The 15,000-nt window shown below is 36.9% G+C and overlaps 1 protein-coding gene across 3 annotated transcripts in view; it reads right to left on the bottom strand.

Annotated features, from left to right (window-relative positions):
* Positions 1-404: 404 nt before the first annotated feature.
* HEPACAM2 (HEPACAM family member 2) overlaps positions 405-15,000 on the bottom strand; it is a 43,006-nt gene continuing 28,410 nt past the window's right edge. For 2 of the 3 annotated variants that reach the window (XM_032592525.1, XM_032592524.1), the window contains 5 exons: positions 9,926-10,051; positions 9,812-9,836; positions 9,683-9,720; positions 8,256-8,329; positions 4,422-4,535 (listed from right to left, as the gene is read on the bottom strand). In XM_032592525.1, coding sequence (XP_032448416.1) covers positions 4,422-4,535; positions 8,256-8,329; positions 9,683-9,720; positions 9,812-9,836; positions 9,926-10,051 — 377 coding nt within the window. Of the gene's footprint in view, positions 1,194-4,421; positions 4,536-8,255; positions 8,330-9,682; positions 9,721-9,811; positions 9,837-9,925; positions 10,052-15,000 lie in introns of those variants that run through there. The other variant, XM_032592523.1, reaches the window with a different exon arrangement.

The following is a 15,000-nucleotide window of genomic DNA, read 5'->3' on the forward strand; positions in this document are numbered from 1 at the left end:
CATGACGATTGGTATCTGAATCAGTTATTTCACTTGGAGGTTGTAAATTGGTGTTTTCTGATTCTACCACTTGGTCTCTAACTGATTTTTAAAAAATGCTTATTTATTGAGAGAGAGAGAGAGAGAGAGCACAAGCAGGGAAGGGGCAAAGAGAGAAGGAGAGAGACAATCCCAAGCAGGCTCTGTACCATCAGTGCAGAGTCCAATGTGGGGCTTGATCATGACCTGAGCAGAAATCAAGAGCCAGCCACTTAGCTGAATGAGCCACCCAGACACCCCTCTATCTGATTTTTTAAATACAGCAATATACAAGTAGGGAGATCTTTCCCAGAATCAGCAATTCAATAAAGTAAAAATTTCAAGCCTGAAAAAAAAAAGCAATGAAAGAGCAAGATTCTTATTTTAGTAGTTCTCTACCATCTATACTTTATTGCACATTGAGAAACAAGGATAAAAAATCTAATTGTACAATCTGACTTTTATGTAAAAATTTTGCCCTACCAGACAAAGAATCAAGGCCATATAAAAGCAAAACCAGAATAATTTATTTGAATTCATCTTTCCTTGAACAAAAATAAAAATGTCATTTCCTTCAGTGTTTTCTTTCTTTTCAAAAAAGCATTGGTAATTGACAACTTAGGAGAAGGCAAGTCTTGCTGTTGTGATGGTCACCCTTATTCTGTGGTACAAATAGCAAGAAGGAAATTTGGGAATAATATTTTTTAAAATTAGTATAGTAGTTTGGCATGAATGAGAATTTAATAAAACAAAGCCTGCTGGAAATTTTACAAACATGAAGTTTCCACATTCGTCACTCAAATAGGATAGTCAATGTTGTTGAAAGTGGAAGTATAGATTAGAACTAATTGAGCTTTTTAGAGAAATTTGATATGAAAAGAGTGATTGGAAAGTCCCATCTTTTTCTTCCTCTCAGTCAGCATGATAAAGACTGTCCACTGAGAACTATTTTCCCACCATGTTCCTCTGTAGCACAATGCATTGTTTGTATGCTGGGAAACCTTCAGTCCAGTTTTATAAATGACTATATTCTGCATTAAAACGGAGTAATGAGTAAGAGGTATTGGGCTTGATTTCTTCACTGATTCCGGGTGAATATACATTTCCACTTTTTTTCCTCAAAATGTTCCTTCATTATTTCACTCCAGTGCACAGCTTTACCCAAGAATGCTCACCTGGCAAAGAGATGTTACAAGATGCATAAAATATTCTACAGATATCCAGTTCCCCAGGTAGAAGAACCTTAAACTCTTTTATTCCTTTCAATAGCTGCAAATAACGAGTGTTTTAAACTAGTTCAAGAAAATTACATTTATAAGCCAGTAAGTATAAAGAGTAAGCAATCACTGAATTCTGTAGATAATTTCCTTTTGAAAGTAAAGGTTTAGTAAAAGGTTTACTTACTCAAATGACTCAACAGCCAAGTCATGGGTTTGTAATTTTTTTTTAAATGTTTATTTATTTCCGAAGGGGAGAGAGACAGAGCATGAGTGGAGGAGGGGCAGAGAGAGAGACAGACAGAATCTGAAGCAGACTCCAGGCTCTGAGCTGTCAGCACAGAGCCCGACCCAGGGCTCGAACTGACAAACTGCGAGATCACGACCTGAGCAGAAGTCGGACACTCAACTGACTGAGCCACCCAGGTGCCCCACCAGTCATGGGTTTAAAACAAAGTGTGCCTGGAGCATTCCATGAGGTCAACAGATAGCATTTAAATAAATGTACCTATCAGTTCAATAAACAAATAACAGCTGAGGACTAAAATACGAAAACAGGTCAACTTACCAATTTGTTAAACACCAGTCCAATTAGGTGACAGACACATGCAGTAATGAAAACAACACTGCTAGAATAATCTAAGAGCCAAAGAAACAATTTTTTGGCTGTCTTTTCTATTACAGAAGCAACTGTCAAACAGAGGTACAAAAAAGCAGTAAGTTATTTTTCTTTACTCAGAGTTGGCACCTTCACTTTGGGAATGGGGGAATGAGATTCACTAACCACCTGTAATACTACATTATTCATAAAATTGATCGTTAAGTTTAACTGGACTTAAAGAATAAAGTGATAGGCAGTCAGGAGAGAAAAATAGCCTCTGTATGTTTAGGGAATACTTGCTTTATTGAGGAATATTTATTCTACTAAGGACCATGGGTCTTTAGATAAAATAAACAAACAAGAGTCCACTAAACTATGGAATCCTTAAGAGACTGAGCCTTACTTAACCTCTATCCTTAGCAGATAGTTAATAGTCTGGAAATGTTTATAGATTGGCTGTAAATAAAATAAGTGTATAACAGTTTCCGATGAAAGAAAAGGAAGCACTGTACTTGTTCATTGTTAAAATTTAGAATAGGTAAAATAAGTCTGTATTCAAGGAAAATGACACTTTAAAAAATGTTGGCTCCCCTTTAGTATGAGTTGGAAGAAAGGGAGAAGAAGGAAATTTTAAAAGAGAGTTTAGAGAGAAGGGAGACAGTTTTTCCAGAGAGAGAAGAAAAAAGAAGGAAAGATTCAGAGAGGCAGACGTCCAAGGATGGAGGTAAAGGAAAAGAGAGTCTTTGGAAGACAAAGACACACAAAGGGAAGCCAAGAAAGACTAGGAAGACAGGAAAGGAGGTGAAAAGAGGCCATGGAGATGGGGAGGGGGACAGGGGGTGTGAACTTGGGTTCTGGGGTTGCTGCCCCTTGAGGGAGCATGTCCTCAATAGCAGTTTCGAATAGTCCTTAATGTGCTAGAAAAAAAAGCATTTCTGCTTTATTTTCAACCTTCCAAGTTTATTTCTGAAATAAAGTTTTATATTCCCAAGAAACCCTAAAGATATTGCTCATGTCTGAAAGCAGTCTAGTTTCAGAGGGTGATTTTCTTTTTTAACTTAGAGATAGTGTTTTTTTTCCCCACACACACAAAACCAACCCAATCATTTTATTTTGTGTTCTGAAACTGTAGCTGCCATATTCTACAGTTTTGTAAATAAATCAGCATTTATTTTATATTTGGGAGCTTTAAAAGATAAACCTAAAGTTTTCATTTGTTTTGTTTGCCTTCTAATTGGAAAAAATAGATAATGCAGAGTGAAAGACATATAGAAAAACACATGAATTTAAATAGGATAACATTTTTAATTGGATATAATCTCAAACTTGGGAAGCAGATATACTCTGAAAACTCTTTCTGTTCCTTATATGTAACAAAGAAAAATATCCCTTATTTTCTATTCCAGAAGTAAAGAGAGTCAGGTATCATTTTTGAGAGGTAGGGTTTTGTTTTTTTTTTTTTAACTGTCATGGAATAATAGTCCAACTCTTGTGATCTACTAGATTAATAATATAATTCTTTAAAACATTTTCTTTTCTTTTCAAACCATAAGTTCCTAGCTCTGTCAGGGTCTGCTTCTAAATTACCTGACTCCCTTTTCTCCAGGCACCCTGGGTCAAGAAGGAGTGCATTGATGGGTCTTCTGAGATGCCTCACCACTTAGCCCTTAAATGACTACAGAGTCCCCCCCTGCCACCCCCAGGACTGGTCTCCTCCTGCTAAGATGATTTCCCATGCATTCATCCACTGTTAGCTGTTATTTTTGGTATTTATCCAGAGGTGTGCCTGAATTACTTTGCTAGCACTGTTTCTTTTGCCAGAGGGGAAGTTCCTGCCGTGTGGTTATTGATGTTCTTTTCAAAGTCAATAAATGACAAATAAAGAAACGATGGAAGATGATTTGTGGCAGTTATGCCTGTGGGCAACTACAGCACAAAAAAGGGAAGTTCATTTCATCATTTCAAAAAGCTGTAGGCTTAGTTTCTCCCTGGCTGGGAAGGGAGGGCAACTCCTTAGTGTCAGCCCTATGGTTAACTAGATAAGTAGTTTCCTGGCTTTGGCCTCAGCTCAGGTTTTATCCTCCCTGGGCGTGAGGCCAGTCCTTGCTGTGATTCTGTTCACTTGAGAGTAGACTACTTTGAATCTGTAAGAGGTTGGGCATTTGATGGTGACAGAGCTGTGCATATTTTGTAGGTTTTTTTTTTTTTTCCTGGTCCTATTTGTAGTAACAGATCATTGGCTCCAAAACCACCACAGTCATTGGAAAATCATCAAGATAACCAAAAATGGCTTGCAAACCTGCCTGAAAATCTTTCATACCCAGATGTAGATTCACTGGGGGAAACACTGGATTCCAGAGCTCTGCACCTAGTCCACTGGCCCAAGTGCACAATCCTAGGAGATACTTGTGTTTATCTATTTTTTCCCTAAAATTATTTTCCAGTGGGGAAATTTCTTCAAATGTACAGAAGCTGTAATTTCCTGTTTTAATTTATTTCTTCTGAGTCTTTCAATAAATTCTGGGGAAAGCAGGGACTGAATGCTGAGCCTCTCCAAAGTAGCATCACCAAGTGCAAGTTCATACTTACTCTGGACAGTCGTGCTGTTGGGCAGGGATGTGCTGAATGACTTCGTAAATTGTACTGTTCAAATCTTGTCCTGATACACCATCAGAGGCTGGAACAGACCTGCTTGGCATCTAGAAAATGTGGCACGTTAAAAAAAAAATTAGCAGACTAGTAAATAGCGTGTCTACTCTACTGCATGGTTGAAAACAATTGGAAGTAGTGATGATTAGAGAACTAGATCTGGTTATCTTCCCTACGATGTTCGTTTCTCCTTGCTACAGTTTCCTGCACTTACCCTATGGTAGTTTGTGTGGCAGCATAGCTATGAAGTCAGAAGAGGAAGAGCTTGACAAAAGCTATCGCTTTTTTTTTTCTTCATTTAAGAAAAAGAGCTGGCAGTACTGTAAAGGAAATATAATACAAAGAAAAAATAGCAAAAGAGAAGATATCAGGATAGCTTAGAACCAGAGAGCATATATGATTATCTTTTATATTACATCTCAGTTAGCTTTTCGACACTACTTGCCAATTATACACGCAAGGATGGTTGAATAGAAAAAATAATGCACAACCAAAAGCCCTGATCACACTGCAAGTTAATAAAGACAAGTACCAAGAAATATAGAACACAAAGGCAGATGTTTTGGTTTGAATGCAGTAGTGGGTTCTAAAAACTGAAGGCTTGGAAGAATGTGGAAAGTATTGTAGTATATTTCTGCCTGGTAAAAGCCAACATGCATTTTTATTAAAACTGGCATTCATGTTTTATTAACTCCCCTTTCTTGTATCCGATAATGTTCTTTTTCCCTGTAAACATTGCATTCCAATTAGTTAGGTAAAGTCTGGTTCCCCTCCTCATCCCGAGCTATTCCGATTTTCATCACATTTCCTATTTTCAAGCCTCCCTGTTTATACGGCTCCACCTAGAGGACTCTTGCCCTTGATAAATCATCTGACAACTCATTCCAGTTTAGCCTGCTATGTTACATTGGAACATCTTAGCTTTGTGTTTTCTTTGGAAACTGTTTCCATTCCACTTGCTAAAGTTCTCAAAGCGCAGCCCTAGGATATGTGATTCATCCTCTCATTTATGTGCCAAGGAGATTTTGGTTTACAGTTTGTACAGATGACCCTCACACAAATCAGCTTTGAACTGTGCAGGTCCACTTATACATGGATATTTTTCAATAAATACAGGACAATACTATAAATATATTTTTTCTTCCTTATGATTTTCTTAACATTTCTTCTTCTTTTTTTTATGTTTTTTTTATTTTTTATTTTTGAGAGAGTGTGAGAGAGAGAGAGAGAGAGAAAGTGGGGGAGGGGCAGAGTGAGAGGGGGACAGAGGGTCCAAAGCAGGCTCTGTGCTGACAGCAGACAGCCTGATGCAGGGCTTGAACTCACAAACCGCGAGATCATGACCTGATCTGAAGTCAGACACTTAACTGACTGAACCACCCAACATTTTCTTTTCTCTAGTTTATTTTATTGTAAGAATACAGTATATAAGACAACTATGCATTAACCGACTGTTGATGTTATCGGTAAGACTGTTGGTCAACAGTAGGCTATTAGTAGTTAAGTTTGGGGGGAGTCAAAAGTTACAGGCAGATTTTTGACTGGGTAGGGTTGGCACCCCTAACCCCCATGATGTTCAAGGGTCAAGTGTACTTGAGATCAACTCTTGATTTTCTTTGGTATGGGGGTGTCCAGGACCTATGATAAAAGCAATCTACAGATAATAACTAACTTACTTACCTAAGCTAATATTAGAGCTGGCAACAAGTAATAAATTTGTTCCTTTCATGCCCTTGCTTTCTGTCCAATTCCTCAAAGAGGTGCTAAACAGACAGCAAAATTCCAGCAAGTAGAGAGAGGAGGAGGAGTCCATGTGTACGTGTGCCACAACAAGTCAAGAGATTATTCTCATTTTTAAAAACCCCAAAAGTTAGTAATTGAGTTTGTTTCCCTTCTTAACTTCAATTTTGATATCTTGGTTTTAATATTATTTTTCCCTTTCTTCTCAAAGCCATTGCATTTGGCTGCTAATCTTTACACAGAACCACCATGCCAGCTTCTTCCCACATAGGTTCTCCTACACGTGTCCTGCTGCTCATGCTTTTCTTTCTGTTGTTGGTGTTGATTTCTCACTTTTTCCCAAAGCACCTGGCACCAGAAGTTGAAGAACCTTTACTGATTCCTCAGGAATTTTCGGCTTCGAAGATTGGTATGGCTCCAAATTACATTATTGTACTTATGACAGAAATAATTGGGGCTTTTGATATGTAGTCAAAGTGTTTATTTCTCTGCCCCATGTTCTTAGGGATTATAGTATTTTGGGCAAATAGAGGTCCTCTGAAATAACATCTTGAAACCGAGTACTGATTAATCACAGGCTAAATTTTAAGTTTTTTACATGGATCTCACTCCTTTCTAATGAATTCCTAGGAATAAAAACTGCATTGTTTTATTAATTAAAATTTTTTAAATGTTTTATTTATTTTTGAGGAGAGAGAGAGAGTGCAAGTGAGGGAGGGGCAGAGAGTGAGGGAGACACTATCTGAAGCAGGCTCCAAGTTCTGAGCTGTCAGCACAGAGCCCAATGCAGGGTGGAACTCACCAGTGATCATGACCCGAACCGAAGTTGGCCGCTTAACCGACAGCCATTCAGGCACCCCCAAACTGCATTATTTTAAATAAAGAAACTCCCAGCTTCAAAAATTCAATTCTAAGTCTTATTAGCTCTTCAGTTTCCTGCTTTCCTACTTAAAAGCCACACCTGAGAGGGGTGCTTTCTGCTGTGGTGAGAAGCTGTTTGAAATAATTGATCTACAAATATTTATTTTTGTCTTTTTGGTTGTAGAAGTGAAAGGTGAGTCAATGCTGTCTGAGACTGAATAGGGCAGTGCAAAGCTTTGTGATGATGTGGGAGCTGGTGCTGCCGACTTGCCCTCAGAAGGATGAAATCCAATCAGTCTCCCTCTATTACTCACATGGCATTTGTGAAATAAAGTCGGTGGCTAGGAAAATTACTGGATGAACCTTACACATTGATAGAATTCACTGAACAGGTGAGGTAACTAATCCCTAATGACAAATAGTTCTTTAAGAAGAAAAAAAAAGGAAAATGCCCAAAGCAAGTAGTCTGTATATGGTCCCTTCCCTAAGTGAACTATTATAGGGGAACTCGGAAGCAGAGGCCCTACAAAAGTCTATAAAAATGTTAATGAGCTGATTAGTTTAGAGAACATTCTTTATGTCTGTTAAACAAAACTGATTGTTTTAAAAGATCTTGTCTTTGCACACTGAAAAACAAAATGTTTCAACAGTGTAAAAGCTCCCCTTCTTGCATCGCAGGCAACTTTAGGATAAAAGTAAAGATGTGCACTTGCATAATTTGGGTTTACATAGTTCCTTTCTTCTGAACAGCATAAGGGTATGATCAATTGTCTCCGCAAAACATGAGGGGAAGTGAAGAAAAAACTGAGGTATAGACAGAGAGTTCAGTGAAGTGACAGGCTGTAGCCATCAAGGTGATGCAAAATGATTTAAATCAGGGTCCCTGATTCCCCATTTGTTCGGTTCTCTTGAACTTCAACCTAGCTGGTTTTCTCTTCACTGAGCTTACCAGGTAAAGAATGTTTACGAATTAGTGTAACTTCCTAATTCGTGTTAGCCTTATTTATAAAGGCCACAAAAGATGCTTTAGCTCCTCAGATCCAACAACATCTTTCTTTACAGAGCGAGCAAACTCTGCTGAAGGTAGTGCAACCACTTGACCACACTGCCCAAGCACTTAAGTGAATGCTGCTTACACCTCTGGTGAATCAGCCATTAGGAAAACCAACCCTGAGAACACCAGCAGCATCTGGAAAAGCAACAAATTCATATATTCCGAAGTCTTCCAGAGCATCTTCGTGGCCTGAAATGTAAAACAAATACTACTTACAAATCAAATACCTCCATCTGCTATTGTAGTTTTTTTTTTAAGACTTTGTAAAACTTACCGTTATTGTTTGTTTCAAGTGATATGTGTATAAAACCAATTTAACATTTCCTAATTCCCTGTGGTCATATTGTCAACTAAGCAGTGTTGGAAATCACTCATTCCGAAGCTGAGAACTGGAATTGAATTGGGACAATTATTCTTAAAGCCTGATGTGGGAAAGGTGTATCATATAGTCAAATAAACGCACGTGGGCAGTTTTGTCCTTTGTAACTAACTCAGAGAGTTAGCACACCAAGGCTTCAGCCTGGGAATCACAGCATCTCTTAGTCTACACATAGTATTTATTACACCCTGTCATATCTAAAATAGAGACCACCAGAACTACTAATATCTATGTATAATGTATATTATTCATTTTAAATTATTATATATAATGTACTATTGTAGCTGCCCATATGTACAAAATATAATGCAGTGTAATATCAAAATCACCCAAACTATCATCTGTAAAATGATGGGAGTGGGGTGGTTGGGAGGAACCAGATGGTCTCTGGGGCTTGATAAGAGGATGCAGACCCACATTCACTAAGCATCCTGGCACATTAGGCACTCCACCTACATCATTGTATTTAATTCTCCTCGCGGCCCTGGTGGAGGGAGGGGGCAGTAATTACCTCCATTATATATATAGATGAGGAAAGTTGAGGTCAGAAAAAATTAATTTTCCCAAGGTGACATTGGGAAAAAGTGGCATACAGGGCACTGAAACCCAGCATCATGTGACTCCAAGGCCTGGAGGGTAGCCCCATTCTTAATTTATAACAACTCAGTAGGGAATCAATAGTGAAGGGCAATAAGGGGGCCAGCTGGGGACAAAGAAGCAGCAAACCTGCCAAACCTCCCTGCCCACTGCTCCTGGGGAGGGAGCTGCCAGCATTGTCCCTGCTTTAGGAATGAATGAAGTGAGAGGGTCTTGGGCATTTTCAAAATAATAAAAGGATCAATAAATTAGGATTCAGAAGAACTCAGTGATGGTGGGCAAGTGACTTAATCTCTGAGCCTTGGTTCTCTAGCCTATAAAATGGAGTTCAGTGCCTTTCAGGTTTATTTTACAGATTTGTATGACTTACAGTAAAACCAATTCAAGGGATAGCACTTTGTAAAATGAGGGCACTATTCAAAGTTAAGGGATTGTTTGCATTATAGCAGTTCATACCTTATATGAATTCTATTACATCAATAGTACATTATATATAATAATTAAAATGAGCAATATTAATTAATATACATTAACATTACATTAGTCCCTTTCAGCATAGCCATTACCTGAAAATGTTTGAGCTTTCCTGTATTCTGTTTCTGGTCTGAAAATACAAAGAGGCATTTCTGTTACTGATAATAACTGAGGAAAAGGCATTCAAGAAAAAATTATATTTGTAGAAATGTATGTATTACCTGCCTTCTAGCTTCTGTTTTATAACTAAAACCAAGAGGAAAAAAAACACAGTAAGGTAATTTTTAGCACATATATAAAACCATTTGTAAATTTTCTTTCTAATTTTAACCTACCTTTATAGGGTTGATATTTTTTCCATAGGAAGAGAAGACACATGGATATAATTAAAAAGAGTGATATTCCGGTTATACTTGCTAAAGGGGACAATGATTTCCCCTTTTGTGCAAGCTTCTCGAGTCCTAAATAAAAAGACATATTTTAAATATTTTTATTAAAGATCAATAATAAATTACTATATGGTTTGACTTTTATGCTTTACCTGGGGACATTACTGCATCTGTATATTATATATTACTTATTTTATGTTTATATGTAGAGAGAAAGAGAGAGAGAGAGAGAGAACATGAGAGAGCGGGAGTGAGCAGGTGAGTGAGAATGAGAAAGACCAAACAGAAGGAATGCACTTATTTTAGGACACACAGCGATTTGATCACAATGGCCTAAATTTGCTAAGGATATTTGTGATTGGAAATGTGGTAAGCTGCCCAGGATATAACTGATGTGTTGAAATAGATGTCGTATATAGCTTATGTCATACTTTCCAATAGTGTTCACCACCATTTAACCATTTAACTTTGATCTCATTGTATCAAATATCCCCAGATGCTAAGTGGTTCTCTCTCTTTCCTTTTGTCTCACTCTTAGTATAAACCAGGTACATGGATTTTCTAGGCAGGTGGTATGTGATTTTTGATTCTAGATCTAGACTAGAACACCAAAAACTTATTAGAAAGATTATTTTTCCTTATTTTCTCTCTTAATAATTTATATTCTCCCACTGTTGGAAAGCTGGCCTTTTTAGTTTGGAACTACTTTAGCATTTGGGTGGTCTCTTTGTGAGGTCTGAGCCTTTCTTCAGTTACTCTGCTCCTGCTTCACAGGTTTGTTCTTTCTAAAGAGCTGGGCAACTTCGGGTGAGCCACTTGACTGATGGCCTTGATTCTCACACTAGTGAAATGAGGTTAGAGTGAGAGGCCTTTAAGTTTTGTTGTTTCTCTAATATTCTAGAATTTGGGGCAGCCAGAGAGTCTTATATGAAGTGTATTATGTAAATAGGACACTATCCAGTGGCCTACCAGTAATTGAGTCTCAAAAAAATGTATTCACATATATACATACAAAAATTACAAATTTTAATGGTATAAAGGAAGTGTAGCACATAACTTAGAAATAATTATAAAATATGCAATACTTTTTACTGTTAATTACACATAGCTGATTCTCAGGAAATGCATTTGTTGCTTTTTGCTAAACTCCTATATTTTCCATCTATGGGTTAAATTCAACCATATTTGAAAAAATTAGACTTTAAATAACTACTATGATTACTATGTAATTGAACAAAGAAATAGGTTACATCATAAATGAACAAGTTTAGTTTTAATATGAATGTTGGTTGATATTTAGTGTGATGAAAAGGAAATGACAGCATACATTGGAACTTCATTCATTCATCAATCATGTGAATAACTGCTGGACTGAATAATAGTTTTTGATGCTGGAAGAATATTTCCTCAATTTTTTGTGCCATAGATAATGTGATGGCTATGGACATAATATACTCTTAAATTTATTTGGCATTATTATTTTCTCCATCACTTTCTCTTTTTTTGTCTTTTTTTATTTCAGAGAAAGAGAGAGAGTACACGTGGGAGAGGGGCAGAGGGAGAGGGAGAATGTTAAGCAGGTTCCATGCCTGACTCAGGGCTCGATCTCATGACCATGAAATCATGACCTGAGTTGAAATCAAGAGTCGGACACTCAACTGAGTGAGCCACACTGGCACCCCTCTCCATCACTTTCTTAAGTGTAGACAATCTTACTATAGAACAACACATCCAGTGAGTTTTTTATAAGTAGTATTTTCATGATTAAGAAATTATTATATTATAAAATTATAATATTTTATAATTTTCATTGAGATTTCTTTAAAAAAAATTTTTTAATGTTTATTTATTTCTGAGATAGAGAGAGACAGAGTGTGATCGAGAGAGGGAGACAGAGAATCTGAAGCAGGCTCCAGGCTCTCAGCTGTCAGCACAGAGCCCGACACGGGGCTCGAGCTCACAAACCATGAGATCATGACCTGAGCTGAAGTCGGCTGCTCAACCAACTGAGCCACCCAGGCACCCCTTCACTGAGATTTCTTATTTGACCTATGGGCTATTTAGAAAACATGTTGCTTTATTTATTTAAGTTGGGAATTTTTCTAGTTTTGTTTTCTGTTATTGATTTTTAGTTGAAGTCTACTCTAGAGGACAGACCCTGTTTGATTTCAATCTTTTGAATACCAAGATTTTAGAAAGATGACCATATACATGGTCATATGAAAAGAGGGTATATTCTACAGTTGTTGTATGTTATATTCTATATTAATTCAATTAGGTCAGATTATTTTTCTCTATTCCTACTAAGTTTTTGCCTCTTTGTTCTATTAGTTACCAAGAGATGTATGCTAAAATCTCCTACTCTGATTATGGATTTTTCTACTTTGTTAATTTTTGCTATTTATTAGATACATTTTGAAGCACTGCTAGTAGATGCATACAAGTTCAGAATGCTTACATCCTCCTGCTGGAGAGACCACTTTACTCCTTTTTTTTATTAAAAAAATTTTTTAATGATTTTATTTATTTTTGAAGGTGAGAAAGAGACAGCATGAGCGGGGGAGGAGCAGAGAGGGAGGGAGACACAGAATCCGAAGCAGGCTCCAGGCTCTGAGCCATCAGCACAGAGCCCAATGTGGGGCTCGAACCCACAAACTGTGAGATCATGACCTGAACTGAAGTTGGACGCTCAACTGACTGAGCCACCCAGGTGCCTTGAGAGACCACTTTACTCTTATGAAATGTCCACTTTTTTAATCTAAAGTATTACTTCTTGTCTCAAAAAATTTATCCAATTCTTATGTAATTTGTCTGATAATAGTAGTGGTATATCAGCTTTCTTTTGGCTATTTGTATGGTTTATTTGTTCATCCTTTTACTTTCAATCTTTAGGTATCCTTATGTATACGATGTGTATCTTATAATCATCAAATAGTATTTTTTGCATTGAATAGTATTTTTTAAGTTTATTTATTTATTTATTGAGAGAGAGAATATGAGTGGGGGATGGGAAGAGAGAGAGAGGGAGAGAGAGAATCCCAAGTAGGCTCCACACTGTCAGCACAGAGCTGGATGTGGGGCTCAATCTCACAAATCATGAGACTGTGACCTGAGCTGAAATCAGGCGTTTAACCTACTGAGCCAGCCAGGTGCTCCTGAATAGTATTTTGTAATCCAGTTTGACAATTTTTGTCTTTTAGTTGGAATATTTAGTACCTTAATATTTAATGAAATTATTAATATATTTTGTTTTAGATCTACAGTCTTATTATTTTTCTATATTTCCTCCATTTTTGTCTCTCCTTTCTTATCTTCATTTGGATTAATCAGGACTTCATTTTATTTCTCTTTTCCTCTCTAGTTGCTTGTTGGTTATACATTTTTTCTTTGTGTCTTAGACTTTGAAGATGAAAAAAAAACCAACCAAAATTAATACTTTTACTGCTTACCACTTCCACTGGCCTCCAAAGTACAAGAATAAGTTCCATATAAAAGATGGGACAGCTAACACTCAGGATACACAAAGTTGAACTCAATAATGTCTGACTATAGTTCTATGCTCTTTCCATCACTTCTACCTGAACGTTATATGAGAAACAGCAATCCTTCCACCATTAAGCTCAAATCTCTTCAGTTCTACCAACGAAATTATAACTAATAAGTCAAATCCTTTTTCTGCATGATTTCTCTGTCACATCTCCCCTGAGAATTCTCTTCTTCAGAATCAAAATCCCTGAATGGTTTTATTGTTCTTTGTATGATTGATTTCCACATTCTCTATTATCCTAGAGGTAGAATTTTAGAAACTCAACAAAAGCTAATCTGTTTTACTTCCAAAATATAAATTTGGAAGAACCCATACTCTGGTGTCATTGTCAGTAAGATAAAGGCAAATAGAATACTCTCTTGAAACACCAGCAGGGATAGAAAAGCAAAGTAATAAGGGTAAAATACTAAATATAGAATATGATTTGGGCACCACTTTTAGCAAGTGAATTCTCTATTTCTTCGTTTAATTTAATTAATTTTTTTTTTTGAGAGAGAGAGTTGAGAGGGGAAAACGGGCAGGGGGAGAGAGAGAGAGAGAGAGAGAGAGAGAGAGAGAGAGAGAGAGAGAATCTTAAGCAGGCTCCCTGCTCAGCATGGAGCCGGACACAGGACTCGATTTCCCGACCCTGGGGGATTTTGACCTGAGCCGAAATCTGGAGTCGGATGCTCAACCAACTGAGCCACCCAGGTTCCCTTCTATTTCTTCATTCTAGATCATATATTAAAATCAAAACTAGCCAATTTTCAGATATGCACAATTAAATGTATAATCATCATATGTAATTAAAACCAAATGTACATTTGTTTCCCATTTATTTGGTAGAGATGTATCATATCACTAAAATGTAAATAATTTTAAAAATTAAAGTACCATTTATAGGTACAGATAAAGAAATAGTCTCCAAGAAACTAAAATATTTGGTACAGTAAGTCATAACTAAGACTGGAACATAGGTTTTTTTCTGACTGCAAGTTCATTTTTTTCCTGTTAATCCATAGTCAAAGAGTGGTTTTGTAATGGCAGGTAGGCTCCTATATAATCACTTTTACCTTCCACCTTTTCTAACACCAGACTTGATGTGTTTCAGCTGTTTCACTTCTTGATAGATTGTCTTCACCAAAATTCCACTAACCCCTCAAAAAAGTATTGAATGCTGATTTATTCTTCTCAAGCTTCTGTTATGTGCTTTATACCATGAGAAAAACCGCAGGAAAATATTTTAGTATAGTCTTTGCTGTTTTTACCCCCTTTATCTTGAAAATATGCTAATAATTATTATTTCCAAGTACTTCTCATTCTAATGGTGAAGTTACACTCTTGAATACATAAGCTCTTTGCCAGGCACTTCCATGATTCTGAAGCCTGGCAGTTAGTTTAACATACAATGATTAGATGTCTTACATTTGGATAAGACATCTCCTTGCGTCTCCTTAATTTTTAACTTTTTGTCCTTTTTGATTTGGGTTTCCTA

This window comes from Lynx canadensis, chromosome A2 (genome assembly GCF_007474595.2).
Source record: "Lynx canadensis isolate LIC74 chromosome A2, mLynCan4.pri.v2, whole genome shotgun sequence".
Lineage (NCBI taxonomy): Eukaryota > Metazoa > Chordata > Mammalia > Carnivora > Felidae > Lynx > Lynx canadensis.